General features: G+C 38.3%; 1 protein-coding gene across 1 annotated transcript in view; it reads right to left on the reverse strand.

Moving 5' to 3' along the window:
• NAA25 (N-alpha-acetyltransferase 25, NatB auxiliary subunit) overlaps positions 1 to 25,837 on the reverse strand; it is a 65,609-nt gene extending 39,772 nt beyond the window's left edge. The window contains exons 1-10 of the mRNA XM_047088249.1: positions 25,598 to 25,837; positions 24,499 to 24,637; positions 21,094 to 21,212; positions 16,384 to 16,458; positions 15,038 to 15,145; positions 14,667 to 14,745; positions 10,488 to 10,599; positions 9,810 to 9,899; positions 8,452 to 8,621; positions 5,030 to 5,142 (exon numbers count right to left, since the gene is read on the reverse strand). Of these exons, the coding sequence (XP_046944205.1) occupies positions 5,030 to 5,142; positions 8,452 to 8,621; positions 9,810 to 9,899; positions 10,488 to 10,599; positions 14,667 to 14,745; positions 15,038 to 15,145; positions 16,384 to 16,458; positions 21,094 to 21,212; positions 24,499 to 24,637; positions 25,598 to 25,657 (1,065 nt within the window). The 5' untranslated portion in view covers positions 25,658 to 25,837. The remainder of the gene's footprint in view (positions 1 to 5,029; positions 5,143 to 8,451; positions 8,622 to 9,809; positions 9,900 to 10,487; positions 10,600 to 14,666; positions 14,746 to 15,037; positions 15,146 to 16,383; positions 16,459 to 21,093; positions 21,213 to 24,498; positions 24,638 to 25,597) is intronic.
• Between the last annotated feature and the right edge of the window lie 257 nt (positions 25,838 to 26,094).

Below are 26,094 nucleotides of genomic sequence, written 5' to 3' on the forward strand. Positions count from 1 at the left end.
TAAATAAAAAGATAAAATCTCTATATTAGGAAAGGAAAGGAAAGGGAAAAGAAAAAAAACGAAACAAGGACAAAGTGAAACTCCATTATTCGGTGATGCGCACCCCGGCCCCCACCCCCCAGCTCCCAACCAGATCCCAGAATGCCACCTGCCAAATGTTTGAGACACCAAACACAGATGATGGCAAACAGGCTCCGTGAAAAGTATTTCTAGGGGCACCTGGGTGTCTCAGTTGGCTGATTTCAGCTCAGGTCACAATCTCATGGTTCATGAGATCGAGCTCCGAGTCAGGCTCTGCACTGACAGCACAGAGTATGCCTAGGATTCTCTCCCTCCCTCCCTCTATGTCCCTCCCCTGCTGGTGCTCTGTCTGTCTGTCTCTCTCTCTCTCTCTCTCAAAATAAACAAACATGAAAAAATAAACAAAGATAAATAAACATGAAAAAAAAATTTTTTTTAAGAATTTCAAGGGGCGCCTGGGTGGCTTAGTCAATTAAGCGTCTGACTTTGGCTCAGGTCATGATCTCATGGTTCATGGGTTTGAGCCCCGTGTCGGGCTCTGTGCTGACAGCTTGCTCAGAGCCTGGAGCCTGCTTCGGATTCTGTGTCTCCTTCTTTTTATGCCCCTCCCTTGCTCATACTCCATCTCTCTCTGTCTCTCAAAAATGAATAAATGTTAAAAAAAATAGTAAAATAAAAAAATAAAGTATTTCTGAGGTGAGGGGCAGGGGATGGAGGAGGTATGGGGGAGAACAGAACATATTACCACCTCATGTATTAAACTAACAGAGTTTTATACTTGTATGGTTCTGTCCAATTGACTGGGGTGAATCAAACAAAACAATCTTAACTCCGAGAAAGAAAGTTGTTTGAGAAAGGTAATCTCCGTATACAAAGTGGCTCAGCCTTCAGTCATAAAAATATAAATTCTGAATAATGACTGAACTAAACTGGGGAGAAAGTATGTAAGAAGAGAAGGGAGATGTTGTAAATGAGATGATCATCTTCAGTGGTGGGGCTCCAACAGATGAAGACTATAACTATAAAAATAAACGAATACCTGGACAAGTCTGTAACTTAGAAATACGGAGGTAAATAACAGAAGAAACAGGAGTTGAGTGATTTGCCTGTAGAGCGCCAGAACCAGGGTGAAGGTGGCAAAGAGCTACTGCTGTTTTTCAACAAAAGCCTTCTAGTACTACCTGGCTTTTTAACTTTATACATGTAATATTTTTTACACAAATAAAAATTAAAGTAAAATAAACCACCCCCCTCCCCACGCTGTGCAGTTTCACATCTGTAACAATTTTGCTTCAATTTATCTCCAATTGTATGAAATTTAATTATTATGATCAGGTAATCATTTGCAACAAAGAAACTAAAGCACTGGTCTCCATGCTTTTGATTAAATGCCTGTATAGCTTCTACTGCCAGCTGTTCCACTGTTGTAAACCATTTTATATATTAGTGATGTTTACTATTAATGCCTTCTTTAGGGAATGCTTAAAGAATCTTCCAAATAGGTTTTGTCATAAAAGAATACATTCATTCTTTATTTCAGTCTGTATAGTTTTACTACTGTACAAAAAGCTTCTTTAAAAACTGGAATCGGGGCGCCTGGGTGGCGCAGTCGGTTAAGCGTCCGACTTCAGCCAGGTCACGATCTCGCGGTCCGTGAGTTCGAGCCCCGCGTCAGGCTCTGGGCTGATAGCTCGGAGCCTGGAGCCTGTTTCCGATTCTGTGTCTCCCTCTCTCTCTGCCCCTCCCCCATTCATGCTCTGTCTCTCTCTGTCCCAAAAATAAATAAACGTTGAAAAAAAAAAATAAAAAAATAAAAATAAAAACTGGAATCATATGTTTAGCTTAAAATTCCAAGGCAAAGAAAACAAAAGATAAAAACATCACCCTGGTTGAGCCACTTCAAGATAACTGGATTCAATGGCCTACTTTAAAAGCATTTGGCTCCTAATTAATTGGGACTACAGTTCTCAGCCTGAACTTTACTCAAACAGTTTAATCCTCTGACAAATACACTGCTGAGTAGCAGGATTTTTAGCTATTGAAGTCATCCTACATTTAAAAAGTTTTGGCAGCAAAATTACCCCTCAATGAAAAATTTAAGTGGGATTACAAATTCATTGCAACAGCTTCACATCCTTTGTCTCACAGAACAAAGACTACCTATCACTGACAGTATCCCAGCATTTCTAGAGGGTTCCTCTCCACAGATTATTAATATATGAGGTCACGTGAGGTGACCTAAGATTTTCAAACATAACCAACAGAGTAGATCTCCTTGTACTAGATTTATGTTAGCAAAACTTTATGAATCTCAGCTGAAAGCCATTTAAGGTTACCTCTAATGCAGTCCCATCATTTGGTGCTTCAACTTACAAGATGGGAAGGACGCTAAGATCAATTGTTCCAAATCTTAGCACTTATATATAATACATGCAACAAACATTAACTGAAGGCCTGTCCCATGTGGTTCTCCCATGTGGTTCTAGATTCTGCTTAAATCCCACCAGTACCATGAAACTCACACACTACATTTTTAGAGAATTCTATTAAAAAAAAATCTATTTTTCACTGGCCAAATTCCAAGTTCCCTGTAACAATTTCCTGCTGGTTTCAATTCTCATCCGCTTTTTATAAGGGAGCTTTTCAAATATGAGAAAAGGACTCTGTCCTCATCAGACCAAACCTCTCTCTTCCACTCAACTATTTCTCTCTCATACGTTTTCACGTCCTCCTACAACCCAGGATCCAGTTTCTGGATTAATTACAATTGTAAATGTAATTAATTGTAATTAATCCAGAAACTTCTAAAGCTTGGCCTGAGCCGTGTAACATGGTGCTCCAAGAATAGCTTTACTAAATCAAAGAGAATGGTGAGCCTCATTTCATCACTAAATACAGACCACTGGCTACTTATCAGTTTGGGAAAACACTGCTCCATCTGCCCTAGATGTGTCACCTCAAGACTGCCAAGTATCAAACCTGATGGACTGAAGACATGACTCACCAAACATAGTCTAGTCACCTCCACTATGGGAGGTGACAGAAGGCTTTCTGAGAGAACAGGTGGTGGCACCCCTGCAATAGGAAGGCTTCCAACCTTCACTAATTACAGAGGCACTAATGAGTAAAGCCGACCAGAGTCACAGACTTTCTTTATACATGCCAGTATTTCTTTACGTGGTGCTCTCTCCTACTCTACATACATTGTTCTTCCAATTGACAGAATGCTCCAGCTGCCCATTACCAGGGATACTCTGGATAAATGTTGCCATGGATGAGGAGTCTAAAGACAAGGTTCTCCCTCTCATTATGTAACAATCTTACATTGGTTCATTCACATCAAAAACTCCCAATATATGACAACTAACCACAGTGTGGTACTCTAGATTAGATCGCAGAACAGAAAAAGGATATTAATGGGAAAACTGCAGAAATCTAGATAAAATCTAGAGGTTATAGTAATGTACCAATGTCAGTTTCTTAGTTGTTGACAAGTGTACCATGGTAATTTAAGATGTTAACAAGGTAGGTGAAGGGTGTAGTGTAATTTTCTGCACTATCCAAATGAGTTTTCTGTAAATCGAAAAGTATTCCAAAATAAATGCATCGAAATGTAAAATTTTGCTCTTCAAAGGATCCTGTTAAAGGACGAAAAGACAAGCTACAGACTGGGAGAAAACGTGAAACCACATATCTGACAAAGGACTTGTATCTAGAATAGCTAAACTCTCAAAACTCAACAGTAAAAACACAAAAACCAACTAGAAAACAAGCAAAAGATAGAAAAACACATCTCAATGAGAATATAAAGATGGCAAATAAGCACATGAAAAGATGTTAAACATCACTAACCATTAGGAAAATACACATCAAAACCATTATAAAATATCACTACACACCTATGAGAATGGCTAAAATAAAAAAATAGTGACAACACTAAGTGCTGATGAGGACGCAGAGAAACTGAATCACTCATACACTGCTAACAGGAATTTAAAATGGTACAGTCACCATGAAAAAGTTTGGTCATATCTTAAAAAAAAAAAAAAGACTAAACATGCAGCTATCTTGCTCTACTGGTCATTTTCCTCAGAAAAATGAAGGCTTAAGTTCACACAAAAAACCTGCACACAAATGTTCACAGAAGTTCTATTTGTAACAGCCAAAAACAGGAAACTGTATGTCCTTCAACAGGTTAAAGAAATGGTGGCACATCCATAACACAGAACACTATTCAGCAATACAAAAGACTGAACTAGTAATACATGTAACATAGATGAATCTCCAGAGAATTATGCTGAGAGGAAAAAGGGCCAATCTGAAAATGTTACATATAATATGATTCAGATTCAGCTATATAACATTCTCAAAATAACAAAATTACAGAAATAGAAAACATTATTGTGGTTGCCAGGGGAGGGGGTGAAAGCAGGAGAGAGAGCTGCAGGGAAAAGTTTGCAGGGAAAAGTTTGCAGGTAAAAAAGGCAGCCACTGAATCTGGTGGTGAAGCTGTTCTGTATCCTGACTCTAGTGGAGGTCACCGAATCCACTGCACTACATACCACACTAAACACACATGTAAGGTACCACACGTACACACACAAATGTCAAACAGTGAAATCTGAAAAAGGTCAGTGGATTGTATCGATGTCAATTTCCTAATTAAGTTATTATACTATAGTTATGCAAGATGTTACCACTGGGGCAAAATGGGAAGGAGTATAAAGAGATCTCTGTATTATTTCTTACAACTATGTATAAATCTACAATTATCTCAAAACACACATACACACACACACACACACACACACACACACACTACAAAACAAAAAAGACAATCCAATTATCTTCCTTGTGGCTTAACAAGAAATCATGTCTTCATCTGATAGCACCTAGAGTCCCTGCTTGCTAGAGCAGTTATCTTGATATCTAGCATCCACCAACTTACATACAGTTACCCTTGTTACCCTCAATACAAGCACCCAACAGGATTCTGAAGTATACTTACTTTTGTACACTGCGTAGCAGGCAAGAGGTCAACAAACACCTTGAGGTCTGTAAAACAGCAAGGCTTATCCCCAAACTTTTTAAAATACTGGAACATTAATTCTTCTGGATCACCTAAGAGAGAAAACAAAAATCAATAAATTAACTCAAGGACTGAAATAATTTTTATATTAAGAGGTATGATTTGAAAAATATTTATTTCAATTAAATAAAAATTCTGCTTGAGTGCTTGAATGAGAATGGCAGTGAGGGCCGGAGGATGGCTTGCCCATTTAAAACTCAACAAACACTTTAAAAAGAAGTTGAATCTTACAAACTCAGCTTACATGTTATTACATGTAGGAAACATGACACTTTCCATTGAATTAAAGTTTAAATAGCTAAAAAGTTTTCATTAAAGTTTAAATAAAGACAAGTTTATAAACAAATATTAAACAAGCACGTTTCTTTCCACAGTTCCTGAAATACTTACCAAGTATTAAATAAATGTTAACTAAGTGGAAGGGAATGTTTAACAGGCACACCAACGGAGAGAAAATAAATGGGGAGAGTCACAAGCCAGTAACTCCAACAAGATCATTCACTATGGAAAATTTAAACCTGGATCTGCAGAAAGCTACCAGTTCCTTTTATTTTTCCTCACATTAAAAACAAAATAATAGGGGCACCTGGGTGGCTCCGTCAGTTGAGCATCCGACTTCAGCTCAAGTCATGATCTCACAGTTTCTGAGTTCAAGCCCCACATCAGGCTCACTGCTGTCAGTACAGAGCCCGCTTCAGATCTTCCTTCCCCCCCTCTCTTTCCCTACCTGCTGGCACTCTGTTTCAAAACTACATAAACATTAAAATAATAATAATAATAATAATAATAATAGTAAGATACTCTCAAACTGAACTAGATTTAAGAAGCAGAGATTTTGCGGGCACCTGGGTGGCTCTGTTGGTTAAGTCAGCATCCAACTTTTTTTCTTTTTTTAATATTTACTTATTTTTGGGAGAGCACCAGCAGGGGAGGGGCAGAGAGAGGGTGACAGAGGATCCAAAGCAGGCTCTGTGCTGACAGGCTGACAGCAGCAAGCCTGATGTGGGGCTTGAACTCACAAACTGCAATCTCATGACCTGAGCCGAAGTCACTCAATGGACTGAGCCGCCAAGGTGCCCCAACCATCTGACTCTTGATTTCAGACTCTTGATATCAGTTCAGGTCATGATCCCAGGGTTGTAAGATCAAGCCCCAATTCAGGCTCTGAGCTGACAGTGCAGAGCCTGCTTGGGATTCTCTCTCTCCCCTTCTCTGCCCCTTCCCTGCTAGCGTTCTCTCTCTCTCTCTCAAAATAAACATTTTTTTAAAAAATTAAAATAAGAAACATAAAATTTTAACCTGAAATTTTGGTAAGATTTTAGGTCTTGGTTCCTATTCACAATTCTGGGAACAGAAGTCCATGGCTTTCATCAGATTCTCATAGGACTATAATCCAAGTCACTAAGAATCACTCACTTGTCTGGGTAAAAAACATTTTGTGCAGAAGCCCCTGGCTGGCTCAGTCGGTACAGCATGCAACTCCTGATCTCAGGGTCATGAGTTCAAGTCCCCTGTTGCAGGTAGAGTTTACTTCAAAAAGAATTTTGGGTACACTAGACAAAGTCACAAATTTCTGGGGCACCTGGGTGGCTCAGTTGGTTGAGTGTCCAAATGATTTCAGCTCAGGTCATGATGATTTCACGGTTTGTGGAATCAAGCCCCACATTAGACTCTGTAATGACAACACGGAGCCTGCTTGGGATTCTCTCTCCCTCTCTCTCTGCTCCTCCCTGGCTCGCATGCACGTGCATACTCTCACTCTCACTCTCTCTCTGTCACAAAAAATAAATAAGTAAATTTTAAAAAGTCACAAATTTCTAACATGAAGGCTGGTGAGAGGGAAGAGAAAGACAAGAGATAGATACAGCCAAGTGTCAATGCAGATCCAAACTTTTCTATCCAGCTTTGGAAAAAAAGCAATTCTTTGGAATCTATCTCAACATTTTGCAGAGGGTCACATGAAAATTTTCGTTTGCATTTCTGGAAATAACAGAGACTAAGGTTCCTTAAGTAGACCTAAAGAAGTCAACATGGAATTCAAAACTGGTTGTGAGAGGTGCACCTGGGTAGCTCAGTCGGTTGAGCGTCTGATTCTAGACTACAGCTCAGGTCATGATCCCAAGGTCATAGAATCAAGCCCTATGTCAGGCTCCACTCTGAATGTGGAGCCTGCTTAAGATTCTCTTTCTCGGGGATCCTGGGTGGCTCAGTTAAGCGTCCAACTTTGGTTCAGGTCATGATCTCGCAGTTCGTGGGTTCAAGCCCCACATCGGGTTCTGTGCTGACAGCTAACAGTCTGGAGCCTTCTTTGGATTCTGTGTCCCCCTCTCTCTGCCCCACCCCCTCTCACGTGCACACGCGTTCCCTCTCTCTCTCTCTCAAAAATAAATAAGCACTTAAAAAAAAAAAAACATTTTCAGGGTGCCTGGGTGGCTCAGTTGGTTAAGCATCCAACTTCGGTGCAGGTCACGACCTCACGGTTTATCAGTTGGAGCCCTGCATCAAGCTCTCTGCTGTCAGCTTCAGATCCTCTGTCCCCCTCTCTCCGTCCCTTCCCCACTTGTGCATTCTCTCAATAAAAAAAAAAAAAGAAAATTTTCAGGTGCCTAGGTGACTCAGTTGGTTAAGTGTCTAACTCAGGTTCGGCTTGGGTCACAATCTCACGTTTCATGAGATGGAGCCCCACAATGTGCTCTGCGGTGACAGCACGGAGCCTGCTTGGGATTCTCTCTCCCTGTCTCTCTTTGCCCCTCCTCATGCTCACACAAATGCGCTCTCTCTCAAAATAAATAATCATTTTAAAAAAAGGCATTTTCAAATAAACATCTAAGCACTTCATCAAATTTCCTGAAGGCATTTCTTCATGCTTTACTATCCAAATCATGTTTTTTCTCCTATCTTGTCATTGTCCTTGTAAATTTTCTCTTTAACTGTTAATTGCTCTAACTCCACCAGATGTTGTTTTGTCAATGGTTTTCTGAGCGCTTGGAGCAGATTTTCAAGAAAATTTCCATCCTCTTCATGAAATCTTGAAACTTTTACAAAACTGGTTATTTTACTTTGAAACTGATTTTGACATTAATGTCAGGTCAAAAAGAATGCCTGAAAAAGACTCTGGTGGAATAGGGAGAGATGCTAATATTAAGTCAAGTTGAAGATGTGATCGAGGGCTAATTTTATCAGTAATCCATTTGTTAGTAAATATTTTCATGTTATGAAGATGTCTGCTTCCAAAACATGACGGCATCATCGTAGACCTCACATAATGAATACTGCACTTGGGTATGGAAGGCATCCCTGCATCGTCTCCAGGGTTCCCAAATAATATTAGGGTTTCTTACCTAGTTTGTACTCATCATTAAAACCTTGACGTCTTAAACGTCTAATCAGTTCCAGTTTAGCAAGATGTGGTCCTCGGAGATGGCGGGAACTTTTAGATTCTTCTGTTATCCGATCTTCTATAAATTTCACAGCTTCTTCTGCAGAATAATGGACTTCTCCTTCTAAAGAGCTAGGTATAAACACATGAAAAAGGTATTTTGTGCCTCTACTGTCTGTCCCAAAACTTAAAGTGAAGCCAAATTGATTTCAAAAAACAAATTAAAAAATAAAAAGCATTCTGATAATTATAAAATAACATGGGGGCAAAAGAGAACTAGGCGCACATTCTGACAGGTAACATAGGATATGATTACTCCCAATTTTGTCATCTGATTACTACACAGTGACTAACTACCTATACCTCTTTCTTAAAAAGAGAAGGGATCACTTTATACATATCAAATATCACCTAATAAAAAGTCTAAGTAAATTTTACTTTACTGCTTGAATGAAGGCTAAGAAAATTTAGATGATTTAGTTAATATTACAAAGTAAGCACAAGCTCATCAGCATCTTAAATCCTGCTTATGTATTCACTTTTCAAAAAGATTCCATTCATGTTTATTATGGTATTATCTGTAATATCAAAAAAAAAAAAAAGGAAATCAGCAACAATCCAAGTGTCCATCAGTCCATCCACAGGAGACACGTTAAATGAACTACAGTACATCTCTAAAACGGGAGTTCTCTTAAGTCACTAAAAAAGAATGAAACAGATCTCTATGTACCAAAAATGGAAAAATGCCCAAGATATATTTTAAGGGAGAAAATACCAAGTTGCAAACCACTAATATGATTGCATTTTTATGTTAAATAAGGGGAATAATTATGTTAGTATATGGACAGAAATAAATCTAGAAGAAAAAACCCTAAACTGCCATCAAGAGTTATCTCTGGGGGCACCTGGCTGGCTCAATTAGCAGAGCATGCGACTCTTGATCTTGGGGTCGGGGTCATGAGTTCAAGCCCCACACTGAACAGAGAGCTCACTTCAAAAAAAAAAAAAAAGGAAGAGAAAGAGAGAGAGATCGCTCTCTGGATCAATTATAACTCAATAAAAGTGGAAAAAGTTAAAAAAAAATGTTATTTCTGGGACGGTAGGATAATCAGGAACTAACACTTTCTACACCATATATTTCTGCACTAGTTTAACATTTTTACAATGAACATATTTATTTTACAATAAAAAAAATGAAAACTCTTATTTCGAAAGGGATACACTATTGAGACTGAAAAAGAGAATTCGATTAGGCTTCCAATGAAATCCTTTTGCTACAATGTGCTAAAAAGTGCCACTGGAATTCAGGAATCAACTTACTGTTCACCTTCAGCAGGAGGAGTCCAGGCCTCTTCAATCAGTCGAAACACAGAATCGAAATAAGTCAGATAGAACTGCCAGTCATCTGAGCTAAAATCAGATTGAATGGTGCACACAGGATTAAACCCAAGTTGTGACAAGTCTGCCCTAAGAACCATAATACTCAACTTACTTTCTGTATTTTAGTCTTTACAAGGAGAAGCCCACCCTTCCAAGTTTCCCTAAAAGGGCAACCCCAGAGGCATTTTTCCAAGTAAAAAACTTTTAAGGAACTGTTATTTCCTTCAATGAAATGACCAGATCCAGAAAACAAATGCTCCTAAAACACCCACATTAGCACTTCCCCAAAACAGGGCCGTGGGATGGGGTGGTGGGGAGGAGAAGGTGTGTCTTTTAGACCAATACTGAATTTAACAAATTAATGATTTTCAGCATTCATTCTCAAGACCTAATACTCAGCACCCTGGTGGTGTAAGTACGATTATACCTCTTTACTGAAAGATGAAGGCTCATCAAAAACTTTTAAAAATACCTAAAACACACTACTACAAGATTTCACTTTATGCCCGGACAACATAAAAGACAACCAAAAAAAAAAAGAAAGAAAGAAAGAAAAGCAGTAGCGCAAACTGAGAGCCCCGCTACAGTCTCATAGTCCAAAGAGAAGCCTCTACTCACTTTTTCAGTAAGAGGCGCCTGGAAAGGGCATTACACTCTGGCCACCTGCTCAGCTTCTTGTACATAGCCATGCATTTATTTTCCCGACTCTGAATCTCACTTGTCAACTTCTCTACAATTAAAAGTTATAAAAATTGGTAAGCTGGGTTCATTTCTGCTCAGAAATCAGAATAAAGTCCAAACACAAGAAGAAAAATGTTGCATTTTCTTATTCATTCTATGAGATAATGGGACCACTGTTAGATATAAACTATTATCTTATTAAAGATTATTTTGCTGAAAAAAGTACATTTCTGATACTAAACATTTTATTATCACTTTTTCTATAAAATACAAGGATCACGAATGTATTGAAGTGAGGACCTCATATATGGGATAAACTTGTAAAACAGAAAAAGCATCTAGGGACTAGTATATCTGATCCACAGACAGGCTTCCCATCTATACATATAGTTCCCAAACATCGAATGAGCTTGAACTGGGATGGAATGTGCAAGGTAAGATATTAGAAATACAAAAATAAATAGAGCTAGGAACAGAAAAACTACAACTATTATTTCTGACCAAATTAAATTTGCCTTGACCTTTTAGAGCAGCTCAGCAGATTACATATACCAATAATTACATTATGAGTTTCCTACAGGGAATCTTCATTTTAACAACCATATGATTATAATCCAGCTGGGTAAAACCAGAAAGGCTGACTTACACCCATCTGCAAGGAGGCTGAAGTTACAGAATAAGTAACATTAAGACAACAACAGGGGCACCTGAATGGCTCAGTCGGTTATAAGCACCCGACTTCAGCTTAGGCCATTATCTCATGGTTCGTGAGTTCAAGCCCTGCTGACAGCCCAGACCCCACTTCAGATGATTGTCCCCCCCCCCACCCTCTCTCTCTCTGCCCCTCTCCCACTCTCTCATTGAAAAAAAATTTTTTTGGTAGGGCATCTGGGTGGTTCAGTTGGTTAAGCGTCCAACTTTGGCTCAGGTCATGATCTCACGGTCCGTGAGTTCGAGCCCTGTGTCGGGCTCTGTGCTGACGACTCAGAGCCTTGAGCCTGTTTCGGATTCTGTATCTCCCTCTCTCACTGCCCCTCCCCCATTCTCTCTCTCTCTCTCTCTCTCTCTCTCTCAAAAATACACATTAAAAAAAATTAAAAAAATTAAAAAAAATTTTTTTTTTTAATTTTTTTTTCAACGTTTATTTATTTTTGGGACAGAGAGAGACAGAGCATGAACGGGGGAGGGGCAGAGAGAGAGGGAGACACAGAATCGGAAACAGGCTCCAGGCTCTGAGCCATCAGCCCAGAGCCCGACGCGGGGCTCGAACTCACGGACCGCGAGATCGTGACCTGGCTGAAGTCGGACGCTTAACCGACTGTGCCACCCAGGCGCCCCAAAAATTAAAAAATTTTTAAACCAACAAAACTTCCATTTTATATAATTCAGGTAGTTAACTATCAGTTAGTGTTACAGTTTTATGGCCACACAGGCTAGTAAAGGATATACACACTTGTATAAAATAAGGTTTTTTAATGACTATTCCTAATAAGAGACCTGAGGCTACTCATCTACAATTAGCTGCTCCCAATCACTGTAAAGGCACAACTAAAAACCGGGTTTGTCAAAACACTGCACTTCCAGGAATTTAAATGTTTGGGAACCTAAATCTCTTTCACAAACATCCCAAAAAGAGGAATGGTTAGATCAATCTATGGGGTTCATACAAATCAGTTTCCCAACAAAAAGGGAAGATGTATTTTCACAATAATGGAAGAAAGCTAACTTCTTTAACGCACAAAGGGCTCTTGCAAATCATTAAGATTAACAACATTTTTAGAAATAGGAAAACGATAAGGAAAAGCAGTTCAAAGAAAATATCAATGGCTTTTAAACAAATTAAAAAGTAATTATCCTTCCTCAGAATTAAATAAAAATGATATGTTTTATCTATCACAATGAAAAACATTAACAAGTCTGAAATAGGGGTGCATGGCTGGCTCAGTCTGTAGAGCATGCAACTCTTGATATCAGTGTCGTGAGTTCGAGCCGCATGTTGGGCGTAGAGCTTTCTTTAAAAAAAAAAAAAAAAAGTTTGAAGTAACAGCTTAAAAATACAGGTTATTAAGTATACAAAGAAACATACCCTCCCACATGATGAAAGTAAATACAGCAGGTGGGAATGCACACCATAGCCTCTTGTAGGGTAATCTGGTTTGTAACAAGGTGTTCTTTGCAAACAGTCATCAAAGGCTGGTTATGTAAATTGTCTACATTTATAGTATGGAACACTGGACAGTCACTAAAGGGAGTGAGGTAGTGAGGTATAGCTCTAAGACACACTTAAGTTAAAAAAAAAAAAATGGTACAGTGGGGCATTGGGTGGCTCAGTTCCTTAAGCCTCCGACCTCGGCTCAGGTCATGATCTCACCCTTAGTGAGTTCGAGCCCTGCACTGGGCTCTGTGCTGACAGCTCAGAGCCTGGAGCCTGCTTCGGATTCTGTGTCTCCCTCTCTCTCTGCCCCACCCCTGCTCACACTCTGTCTCTATCTCTCTCTCTCTTTCCCTCTCTCTCTTGAAAATAAATAAACATTTAAAAAAAGGTTTTTTTAAAATAGGTATAACAGTACACAGAGAAGTCACAAAATCAAATCCTTGATAGGTCAGGCAGGTAAACAAAGAAAAAAAATTTGCACCCAGGTTACAAATCCTGACTACAGGTATTAACATTTAAAAATATTAAAGAGGGGTGCCTGGGTGGCCTGGTTAGTTAAGCATCTCTCAATTTCAGCTCAGTTCATGATGGCGCAGTTCATGAAATTGAGCCCTACGTCAGACTCTGGACTCCGGGCTCTGTGCTGACAGTGTGCAGCCTGCTTGGGATTCTCTCTCTCCCTCTCTCTCTGCCCCTTCCCCACTCATGCTCTCACTCCCAAAATAAATAAATATTAAAAAAGAAAAGGAAAGAAAAGAAAAGAAAAAAGTTTTTGAATAAAAACATTGTGCCAGCTCAGTAAGAGTACTCTATTAGCTTAGGTACAGTATGTTCTCGTTTGTGACTTGAACAAACTGGGGCGAGTCGCGGGGAGGGGAAAGTACATCTTTAGAAAGATATACAGGGGGCACCTGGGTGGCTCAGTCACTTAAGCCTCCGACCTCAGCTCAGGTCATGACCTCACAGTTCGTGGGTTCGAGCCCCGCGTCGGGCTCTGTGCTGACAGCTCAGAGCCTGGAGCCTGCTTCAGATTCTGTGTCTCCCTCTCTCTCTCTGCCCCTCCCCCACTCATGCTCTGTCTCTGTCTCAAAAATAAATAAAAACATTAAAAAAATTAAAATTTAATATTTTAATTAAAATTTAAAATTTAATTAAAATTTTTAATGTTTTTATTTATTTTTGAGACAGAGAGAGTGAGCGAGCATGAGTGGGGGAGGGGCAGAGAGAGAGAGAGGGAGACACAGAATCCAAAGCAGGCTCCAGGCTCCGAGCTATCAGCACAGAGACTGACGCGGGGCTCGAACCCACGAACTGTGAGGTCATGACCTGAGCCGAAGTCGGAGGCTTAAGTGACCGAGCCACCCAGGCACCCCAAACATTTAAAAAATTTTTTTAATTAAAAAAAAAAGAAGGACATACAGAACAAATGACTGGCAAAGAACTTTGAGGGCAAAGGGTTAGAGGTCATACTCTTTTTGACATCTTCAATTTTCTTAATTCCTAAATTATTTCGAATTCAAAAATATTTTTTTTTTTTTTTTTTTTTTTTTTTAATTTTTTTTTTTTTTTTTTTTTCAACGTTTATTTATTTTTGGGACAGAGAGAGACAGAGCATGAACGGGGGAGGGGCAGAGAGAGAGGGAGACACAGAATCGGAAACAGGCTCCAGGCTCTGAGCCATCAGCCCAGAGCCCGACGCGGGGCTCGAACTCACGGACCGCGAGATCGTGACCTGGCTGAAGTCGGACGCTTAACCGACTGCGCCACCCAGGCGCCCCTCAAAAATATTTTTAAAAAGCAAATGTACAACATACAGAAAAATCTATATGAACATAAAATGACCACACGTGATTTTTTTTTAATGTCTTGATATCTTTACTTTTCTGTATAAGGAGAAATTTTTCCACAATTAAGTATTTTGCATGTTTAAATAAGAAAAAAAAGAAAACTTTAAAAATTACCTCCTAATTTTCCTCTGATAACATCTAAGGCTTCCTGGTACTTTCCCAAACGTTCCAGGATCATATAATAAAGTTCAACCTTACAGAAAAAACAAACAAGAAATGCAGCCATTGAAACTTCTCAATATAATCATTTGCATGCTTTCAAAAGTTACCTAACAGAAAAGAACACTATCTTCAAATGAGATGACATTAGCAGTAACAATGTTCGGATACCTAAGCTAGGTGCTTCCAAAGCTTCCTTTTACACAAGAGGCAAGAGTGAGGCCCAGCTCTCTAACTGGAATAAGACAGCAGTTTACAATACTGTAGCATCACATAGTAGCAATATCAAATCCTGGGAATACAAAAGGAGGGCTTCCACTACTCACTTCAGCTTCAGCTTCTATCTTGTCCTCTTTCACCATTTTTTCTACCATTCTCTCAGCGAGGGGCAGAAACATCGTTTTTGAGAGGTTTTCATCCTGTGCCGATATAGACTGTAGGAGAAAAAAATAAATGTTCTAATTTCTCTCCTGCTTGCACTATTTATATTATTACGAGGCAGACCATTACTGGGACCCCAGCACATATTTATCACTCCACTATGTCCAATATCAGACCTAATTTGAACTTGCCACGAAGATACATTACAGAGTGGTTTGCCTTAGAAGAGATTTCTTTTAATAAAGATTTATTATCCTATATATTTTTGACATACTGAGTTTCCACAATATGGCCTAACTTTTAAATAGGTTATTCATACATTTTTCTAGAACTATATTAAGAAGCAGTAGGTATGCCTACACTGTTTATTACATGTAAGGGGTATATCATCAGTTGTTTGAAGGGAAAAGCCTTTCAAGTGTCTTTTTCTTTTTTTTTTTTTTTTTTTAAGATTTTATTTATGTAATCTCTACACCCAACAAGAATTGCATGCTCCACCAACTGAGCCGGCCAGGTGCCCCTATCAGATGTCTTTTTGAAATGTTCACATATTAAAGGGAAAACTCCAATTACACAGTTTAGTAGCTTGGATAATTAAGATGATCTTAGATTGACAATTAAAATCAATGCATATTAACAATTTTAACATTGCCTGAGATTCTGCTCAAACCTCAGTACTCAAAGTAGCTATTATGCTTATCTCACAGATAAACTAAGAGATTCCCCAACGGCTCTCTAAGACATATGCTGAAGCCAGTATATGAATGCAGACCTGTCTGAACCCAGAGCCTTTCTGTTCTGAACTACTACATTTTAACTCCTTCCTCCCCATCTTCTCTTATACCCTATCTCCTTTTAGTCCTTACAGTAGCTCTGGGAGATGAGCATCTCCCTTCTGCAAAAGAGGAAACTGAGGCTCAAAAACCAAAATTGATAGAACGAGGCCATCCAGTTCAATAACTTGTACACTAACAAACAATACTGTTTTAAAGACAAACCTCAAGTCAAAATATCAAACATTTCGAGTCTCATATTTGATCAAATAACCCAGTAATAGATCTAAGATTCAGGGGAAATACAGTCTGTGCTCCACACAAATAAACCAATATACCAACTCATGAGGAATAAATGCCGAAACTCCCCAACTCAAAAAGTCAACTGAGAATATGGAAAGTCCCTATTTGACACATGCTATAACACATTACCCAAGATGTTCAGAAGACAAATTAGGACAACAACTATATACAAAAATAAAAACAAATCTCAATTCCATTCTGGATACCATACTCACTTGCATAATTAAGCTCATCACAGACCAAAAGTAGTAAGGGTTTTTGGGGACAATCTTATATAGAGCCATGCCAGCCTGAAAGACAGAGAGCCATAAATACTTAATTTAGAAAACGTCACACAGAGGGCAATTAATGATCTAGATATGTGGCAAGAAGTTCCTAGGAGAATAGCAACACATCTACATATCCCAGTTACTATAAATGCCTAGTGACTTGATGAATATTCTCTAGTAGATAGCAATATAAGTAATCACAAAGGTGAAATTTTACAACATCAGAAATATTTCACCTTTTGAACCAGATTTCTTCAAATTAAAGCCCAGTATTTTTGGAAAATATAGCAATCCAATATGGTTCCGGTAGACTACTGACAAACACAAAATTTGGCTTATGAATGTACACCAATAAACTTTACTAAAGGCACTGCACTAACCAGTTATAGTAAAACAAATTTAAAAATCCAGACAGTATATTTAAATTTTAAAATTAGAAAAGTTTTCTCTGACATTATTCAAAAAACAGTAATTCTTAGGTTAGGAAAATAATCAGGTTCTCCCAAGATACCATTAACTAGAACTGAACTCTTTCATTGTGAAATGTATAATATGAAATACTTAAAGCAGGGACATGGCAAGAAGGAATAAAGTAGATCTACTCATGCATAACTGAGAATCCTCCCATAATTAGCCAATTAGTAATCAATGCCAATAAATCAGTCAGCTAGTTATTACAGTTACTATTTTATGTTTTTTTAATGTTTTGCCTATCTTCAACCCACTTGAAAAAGTACACGGAGACTCTATTAAGTGGAAGGAAATGTCTATTCCTGCCAATGATAGAAAGATTGAGACTTGGTCCCAAATGCATTTAGAAGCTAGAGACAGAGATAAGACAAATATTTAAATGACTAAAATATACACTTGGCAAAAAAAAAAATGTCCTATACAACAAAAACATCATATCTTTTATTTCCAAAAAAAAAGGCAAGTTGTTTATTCCTTTCTTTAAGGGAAAGTAGGGAAGGGAACTTTATCGATAAAGCCTTCTTCAAAGTAGCAGTCTTCCAAATGAACCTTGAAGGTCAAACAGTATGTCTACAGGCAAAGATGGAGGTGAGGATACAAATATACAAATACAAACATTTGGGGTGAGTGGGTAAGTAAGTGAATCAATTCTAAGTAGGAGTAAAATGAATCTGAACAAAAATATTAAAGAAAAAAAAGACATATTGACAAGAAGAAATAGGACATTTGGCTAAAAATAAGGATTAAGAGGACTAGTAGGGAAATGGGGCTGAAAAGTAACTGAGATACCCTTATTGTGAAGCACTCAAAAATCAGGCTGTTACAGAGTAAAAGAGTAATAGGTACACATCTACACTCTTCTAAGAACATATTTTAACTGGACCATGAAGAAAGAAAATAGAAAGAGATGAGGTAATGAGGAACTACACCAGGATGAGGTACATCAAATAGAAAAGAGACCTCAAAGATAATGTGGAGGAAGAGTCAAGATGATGTAGAAACAATATGACATACAGGTTTAGAAGAATCTAAGATAGCTTAAGGTTTCAGCTACTAACACCAAACTCTGGAGGAACTGAATGAAAAGTGCTAGAAAATCTATTTTACCTGATCATTTGGGGAAGGAAAACATTTTTATAATGACGTGCATAAATAAAAAGTAGAATATAAAATATGAATTTTTAACACAAAACAGAAGAAAAAAATTTCATGCCCATAACCTACTATCTTGCCGACACTTATATTCTGCTGATACAGGAAACTTTTGACGATAGACAAGTTTAAAAAACATGGCTATGAATTGGTGACTCAGAATATGGAAATGTGAAAGAAAAGAGAAAAAAGAGTAAAGACAAAAGGATAGGAATGTCATTTACAGAAAAAGAAAGTCCAATCACCATATGAACATCTAGCAACTCTTCATTCAAGATGATTTTTTTTTTAAGTTTATTTATTTTGAGAGAGTGAGCAAGAAGGGCAGAGAGAGAATCCCAAGAAGGCTCCATACAGCCAGCACAGAGCCCGATACGGGGCTCGAACTCACGAACCAAGAGATCGTGACCTGAGCTGAAATCCAGAGTTAGATGCTTAATCAACTGAACCACCCAGGCTCCCCCAAGATGATTTTAAATACTGCCTGTCAGGGATGTCATTTGGGTCAGTACAAGTCCTTAAGTTTTCTGATTCCTTAGCTTCCCTCCCTTCTACCTCCACCAGGTTAATCATTTGGTTTTTTTTGACAAAAATTTATTGTGCAGATGCTATTCTAGGCACTGAGGATTCAGCAGTGAACAAAATAAAAACTCTCACCCTCATGAAACTTGACATTTAATTTGTAAACTACTTATTATCCCAGACTGACATACCATTTTCAATATAATCCTACATGTATACTAAGAAATTATAACTACCTTAAGCAGCAAAAAAGGTAAAATTAGACATTTCATTTTAAAACATTTAACACTAGAATGCTCCATTCTTCCAATATATTAGAATAATGTAAAAACAAGCTATAGCTACAATATATTAAAGATCTAAAACTGTTAAGCCACATCAAAGCAGTGGCTCCAAAGAGCAAGATGCAGAAGTATGTCTATCTTTGGCCACATGTAAAGTCAAACTATAAAAAACAAAATCCATTCAAGTGGCAGATTATTTACCTTAATATTGTTGTTGCATGAACTTAGCCTTTTATTATTTTTTTGTATGTGTATATGTATTTCAAAAACATATTGTGGTATCATAAAATTAACATGTACTTTAAAGGGGGGGGGGGGGCGGTGCGCCTGAGTGGCTCAGTCGAGAGTCTGGCTCTTGGTTTCAGCTCAAGCCATGATCCCACGGTTCTTGAGTTCGAGCCCCACATCAGGCTCTGTGTGGATGGCGCAGAGCCTGCTTGGGAGTCCCTCTCTCCCTCTCTCTCTGCCCCTCCCCTGCTCACACGCTCTCTCAGAATAATAAAAACTTAAAAAAAAAAAAAGAAAGAAATTAACAGAGAGAAAAGTATCCATAGGCCTGTATCCTGCCTGGTAACATTTTGGTTACATAACCTTACAGATATATCCTTTAAGGAACCATAGATGTGAAGGGAGTAGAGGGGAAGGCCATTTTACAACTTTTTTACCCATTAACATATATTAGGAACATCTTTCTATGTCAACAAATAAAGACATACAGTACTATTTGACAGGAGTGGGATGTTGCATTTTACCATTAATATTTAATATACTTTAAACATAATCCTAGGGGCGCCTGGGTGGCGCAGTCGGTTAAGCGTCCGACTTCAGCCAGGTCACGATCTCGCGGTCCGTGAGTTCGAGCCCCACGTCAGGCTCTGGGCTGATGGCTCAGAGCCTGGAGCCTGTTTCCGATTCTGTGTCTCCCTCTCTCTCTGCCCCTCCCCCCGTTCATGCTCTGTCTCTCTCTGTCCCAAAAATAAATAAACGTTGAAAAAAAAAATTAAAAAAAAAAAAAAAAACATAATCCTAGAAATAAAAATACTAAACATATATATTATGTACATATACATATATACACATATGTGTATACATATATATACGTATGTGTACATGTGTGTGTATATATATATGTATGTCAGTTGCCAATTTTAAAATATATGCCCACTTTACATTAAAAGAAAAATTACAATCTCTGAATATTTTTCCTGAGAATAAACTCCATCAGTAAATAAAACTTCTTCAAAGAATTGTATCTGGGGAATAAAATTTTTCCAATTTAAAAACTTGCATATAAGCAAATACGAAGATTAATTTTATGGAGAAAGGATTTATTTTAATATAGGATCTTCCACCCTCCCTAACTCATCCATTGTTATAGTCTGATACTTCAAGTAAAGAGTAAGACAAAGACCCAGGTAAGAAAGCTTTGTTTTCAGAAGAAATTGTACCCACAAACAAAACATTTCTAAAATAAATACTAGCTTGACATCATAACCGTCTATGGGCTTAACAGTTTCATTCCTCTGGGAAGCTGACTTTACCCACCCACTAGTCCAAATGTATCCACATGAGGCTTCTTCATATGTCTACAAGGAACATCTAAAATGTATCAAGTGGCAAATAAGCTGCTTGTAGAAAAGACAAGTATTCCAAACAGTGGGGATTTTTCCCAGGTGAATTTAAAAATTTCAGCAGGCTACAAAGAAAATTAAATTTATAAATTAGATGTAAACTTTCTTTTTCTTTAAGATTTTATTTTTAAGTAATCTCTATAAGGAACATGGGGCTCAAAATCACAACCCAAAGATCAAGAGTCACAGGCTCTACCGACTGAGCCAGCCAGATGCCCCTAAATGTAAACATTAAAGTTTGCCTTTCTATAGTCTGTTCATTTTTTATTCCGGGATTTCTGCCCATTTTCTGAAAATATAACAGCAATTTCATGCAGTGGGACAATCTGAAGCCAACGTACCAGAATAAAAAATGCTATCAGGCCACAAAAGAACAATCAGATTTCCCCTAAGAAAATGCTTAAAGAACTTGAATAACAGTTCATCCTTAAAACATACAAAGAAAACACATGCCTGATCTCCACACACAAATACATAGATTCAGTATTACACACATATGCAAACACACACATGCACCCACACACTCCTACAACTAAATCACATTTAAAGAAATTTTAGTCTCTAATAGCAAATCCCACAACCCAGGATAAAGTTACCTGTTGCATTTTCTTGTATTCGCCCACTCTGGCATAAGCCATGAAGAGGTGAGAGTGATACTCCTCACTATTGGGAACTTTCTTCACAGCTGCCTCATAAAGTTTTGTAACTAACTCCGCTAGAATAAAGAGAAATAAGATAGTCTTTAATTATTGAAGAATATCTTAAATCTTAACAGCATTTAACTTCTCCCCCCTTTGGAGGATACGATGTCTCCTACCATTAAGGAAGAAGAAAGTACTTGTTTTGCCTCATCCGATCATTACTCTTCTCTTGGTTAGGCATTATTCAATGAAGCACGGAATAGCTCAGGCCTCCCCTAACACGCTTACAATATACAAGACCCTCCACAATCTAGCCTCTCTCTCCTTCCTAATTCTTTCCCCCAGCACTTTATGTTCTAGCCACACCAAACTATTTGTAGTTCCACTAGACTCCCTGTGCTCTATCATACCTCCATGCCTTTACTCTGCTCCCCGTGCCTGAATTCACCTTTCCTCTCTTTTCTATTCAATGAACATCATCCAAAACCCAACTCAAATGTAATCCTCTCTACAAGGAATTGTGCAAGTTCAAATGTAATCCTTCCCTGAGCACCATCCGTGCTCCTCTACTCAGTTTGATTACTGCTCCCCTCTGCCATCTTTAAATCTTTGTAGTAAGTCTCTTATAACATTTATTAACATACAATGTAGTATACAGTTTATTGACCAATTTCCCTTTATTTTAACTGAGCTCTATGCCCAACATGGGGCTTGAACTCATGACCCTGAGATCAAGAGCCATATGCTGTACCAACTGAGCCAGCCAGGCACCCATGAATTTCCCCTTATAGACTGTGAGTAACACAAGGGCAGAGAGAGCATCTTTAATCTTTGCTTCTGATATAATACTTCTCATAGAAAAACATTCAACCAGGGATGCCTGGGTGGCTCAGTCGGTTGAGCGTCCGACTTCGGCTCAGGTCATGATCTCGCAGTCTGTGAGTTCAAGCCCTGCGTCAGGCTCTGTGCTAACAGCTCAGAGCCTGGAGCCTACTTCAGATTTTGTCTCCCTCTCTCTCTGCCCCTCCCCCGCTCATTCTCTCTCTCTCTCTCTCTCTCTCTCTCTCTCTCTCTCAAATAAACATTAAAAAAAATTCAACAATATTTGTGAGATAAATGATTTTTAAAAAACACTGGGAGAGAATCCATATCTCTAAATCAACATAATCCCTATAATCAAATACAATACCTCAACTCTTAAGTTTTATCTTTTATAAAAATGAAAAACAAAACTAAAACGTCACATTTTCTGCCCACTAGGTTGGCAAAAATTTCATTTTTTCCAGCTTTACTGAGGAGTAACTGATGAATAAAAACTATATTTTAAGGTCTACAACATGATGATTTGATGGCAAAACTTTTAATTTTTTTTTTAACGTTTACTTTTGAGAGAGAGAGAGACAGAGACAGCATTAACAAGGCAATGGGGGCAGAGAGGGAGAGAGGCAGACACAGAATCCAAAGCAGGCTCCAGGCTCTAAGCTGTCAGCACACAGTGAGATGCGGGGCTTGAATTCGTGAACTTTGAGATCATGATCTGAGCCAAAGTCGGACGGTCAACCAACTGAGCCGCCCAGGCGCCCCTGATGGCAAAACTTTTAAAGTCTAACAATAGCAAGTGTTAACAAGGATGTGGAACAACTTGGAACTCTTATACACTGGTATTAGGAGAGTAAATTTGGAAAACAAGGTGACGTTATTTTTCTTCATCTTTAAGCTGAACATACACACACCCTAGGACTTAGTATCTCTACTTCTAGACTGCAGTCCCCGAGAAAAATGTTTTGTGATAGTAAAAATGAATGAAGTAAAAATATGTATATATTAGATGAAACATGCAACTCACAGAACATACATAGTATGAATACATTTATATTAAGTTCTAATTAATATGGTATTACTACATTAACAATTATATCAATATAATAACTTCTATTAATAAGTAACTTATTAACTAAGTTATAATAAATAATAATAAAGTAAGAAATTGACAAAATATTACTTAGACAAATGTGATAAAGATGTTTTTAAAAGCAAGACAATAAAATATATTCAGGAAAGCCAATACATCTTGGAAGGTAAAAAAGAAGTAAGACTGATGAAGAACACACAGGAAGCATCTTACTATTAAGCTGGTTGGTAGGTCCATGAATGTTCATTATTCCACATCAAAAATACGTACTTCTATAATATGTATTATGGAAGATATGTATTATTACATAGTAAAAGATCTGAGAAATCAACAATGAGAAACTTTACAGGTGAAATGGTAGACTATCTAGAATAGGCTTACAAATAATCTGGGAGGGGGATGGGATATAGATAAAATTGGCCATGTGACAATGACTGCTAAATGTGGGTAAGGAGTACAATGGGACTTATTATGCTATTCTGGTTTTATTTATGTTTGAAATTTTCCATATCAAATAGTAAAAAAGGGTAACTCTTCCATTTAGTAAGTCAAAATGCCACAAACTGACCTCAAGTCCTCATTCCAATTCAAGGATCCTAATACATGCAAAATATCTTTTCTGCCAGGGCATCTGGGTGGGCCAGTTGGTTGAGCATCAGACTTCAGCTCAGGTCATGATCTCACGGTTCAGGAGTTCAAGCCCACATCAGGCTTGCTGCTGTCAGCTTGGAGCCCACTTTGGATCCTCTGCCCCACTCCCCCCTTGCTCTCTCTCAAAAATAAATAAATGTTTAAAAAAATAAAATTAAATATCCTTTTTGCCTACAGTCTTTGTAAATCATGGTTAATGCATTATTTTACCTATTGCCATCCACTCAACTCATGAGTGATCAGTAAAACAGAAAAATAAAGAACTCAATCAGAAATAACCAAAAACTCAGGGTGCCTCATGGCTCAGTCGGTTAACCATCTAACTTCAGCTCAAGTCATGATCTCACAGCTCTTGGATTTGAACCCCGAGTCAGGATCTGTGCTGATAGCTCAGAGCCTAGAGACTGCTTTAGATTCTGTGTCTCCCTCTCTCTGCCTCTCCCCAGCTCTCGCATGTGCATTTTCTCTCTCTCTCTCTCTCTCGGTCTCAAAAATAAATAAACATTAAAAAAAATTTAAGAAGTAACCAAAACCTTAAGCTCAGGTTTAAAAACAATGAAAAAGAAGGGGAACTCGGGTGGCTCAGTCAGCTGAGCATCCAACTTCGGCTCAGGTTGTGATCTCACAGTTCGTGAGTTTAAGCCCCACATTGGGCTCGCTGCTGTCAACACAGAGCCTACTTTGGATCCTCTGTCCCCTTCTTTCTCTGCCCCTCCCCAGCTTGCTCTCTCTCTCAAAATAAATAAGACATTAAAAAAATAATGAAAGTAATAAAACAATGAAAACGAGAAACATACGTCGATGCATCTCCCGATAGAGAATAGTCAGTGCCTGCAGCGAGTTGTCATCTGTGGGTTCAAGGGCCGCCACCTCCTGTGCCAAGGTGAAGGCTTCCTCCTGCTTTCCAGTTCTCTGTAAACCAATTGCCTTTAAAACCTGATACAAAAGAAAGACAAATTAATTTTAAAAGGACAGAAAAGAAAATATGAACAAAACAAGGTGAATTCAAAAACACAACATAAGTTGTAAGGCATGCCTAGGTCTAATCAAGTAAACCATATTTTACCAAAAATATCAACAAATCAAGATTCTTTCCTAGTTTCATATTAAGATGTAACGACACTGTTTAAAAAAAAGTCTGTCAAAATAGTATAATTAAGTTAGCTATATCCAAAGAAATAAACAGCTAGCTTGTAATTAAATACTATTTATGGCATGTAAGTAATCAGAAAAACAAATGTCTTCAAGGGGAGCCCAGCTGGCTTAGTCAGTAGAGCATATGACTCTTGACCTCAGGGCTGTGAGTTCAAGCCCCATGTTAGGTATAGACATTACTTAAAAATTAAATCTTTAGGGGCAGCGGATGGCTCAGTCGGCTGAGCATCCAACTTCCACTCAGGTCATGATCTCACGGTTCATGAGTTCAAGTCCCACATCAGGTTCACTGCTGTCAGCTCAGAGCCTACTTGCTGGCTTGCTTCTGATCCTCTGTCCCCCTTTCTCTCTGCCCTTCCCCCACTCATCCTCTCTCCCTCCCTCCCTCTGTCTCCCTCAAAACTGAAGAAACATTTTTTTAAAAATTAATTAATTAACATCAGCTCAGGTCACGATCTCCCCATTCATGGGGTCAAGCCCCACATCGGGCTTTGCACTGACAGCACAGAGTCTGCTTTAGATTCTGTCTCCCTCTCTCTCTGCCCCTCCCCTGCTCACAGTCTCTCAAAAACAAACAAAAAATAATAATAAAATAAAATCTTTAAAAAAAAAAATACCCTGGGGGGTGGCGGGTGGGGACAAACCCTGAACAGAGTCACTAAAGGGATTAAACACCTTTTTCTTTTTAAGATTGCAATATATAATCTACCAAATATGTAAGTCAAGGGCAAATGAATTTACCTTAGCACAATGAAGATCCTTATGTTTCTTCAACAATTTATCTGCTTGCTGAATTGCCATTTTATTATTACCATTATCAAGATAATCTACGAAAACAAATTACGATAGTTATTATATTCCTTCAAAAGATAGGAAAAATGCATAGGCTGTCATCAGATGTTTCATAAGGTATTTTAATTCAGTATCAAAAACATCATGGTGCTAATTTTAACTCTAAATGGTTAGGATGATCCAGAATACAATCTTATATTCCTATAGTCATCTCTCAGACCTGTTATAAAAATTGAGTTAAGTAGAAATAGGAATCAATTATTATGCAAAAGTCTAACAAAAGCAAAGATTAATTTCAAGATTAAGATCTAAAAGAAAATGAGAGGTGCCTGAATGGCTCAATTGGTTTAGCATGTGACTTCGGCTCAGGTCATTATCTCACGTCTCAGGAGTTCAAGCCCCATGTCTGGCTCTGTGCTGACAGCTCAGAGCCTGGAGCCTGCTTC

This window comes from Lynx rufus, unplaced genomic scaffold, assembly GCF_022079265.1.
Source record: "Lynx rufus isolate CCGP_SWC_20201006 ecotype Redwood Valley unplaced genomic scaffold, mLynRuf1.p SCAF_24, whole genome shotgun sequence".
NCBI classification, from domain to species: domain Eukaryota; kingdom Metazoa; phylum Chordata; class Mammalia; order Carnivora; family Felidae; genus Lynx; species Lynx rufus.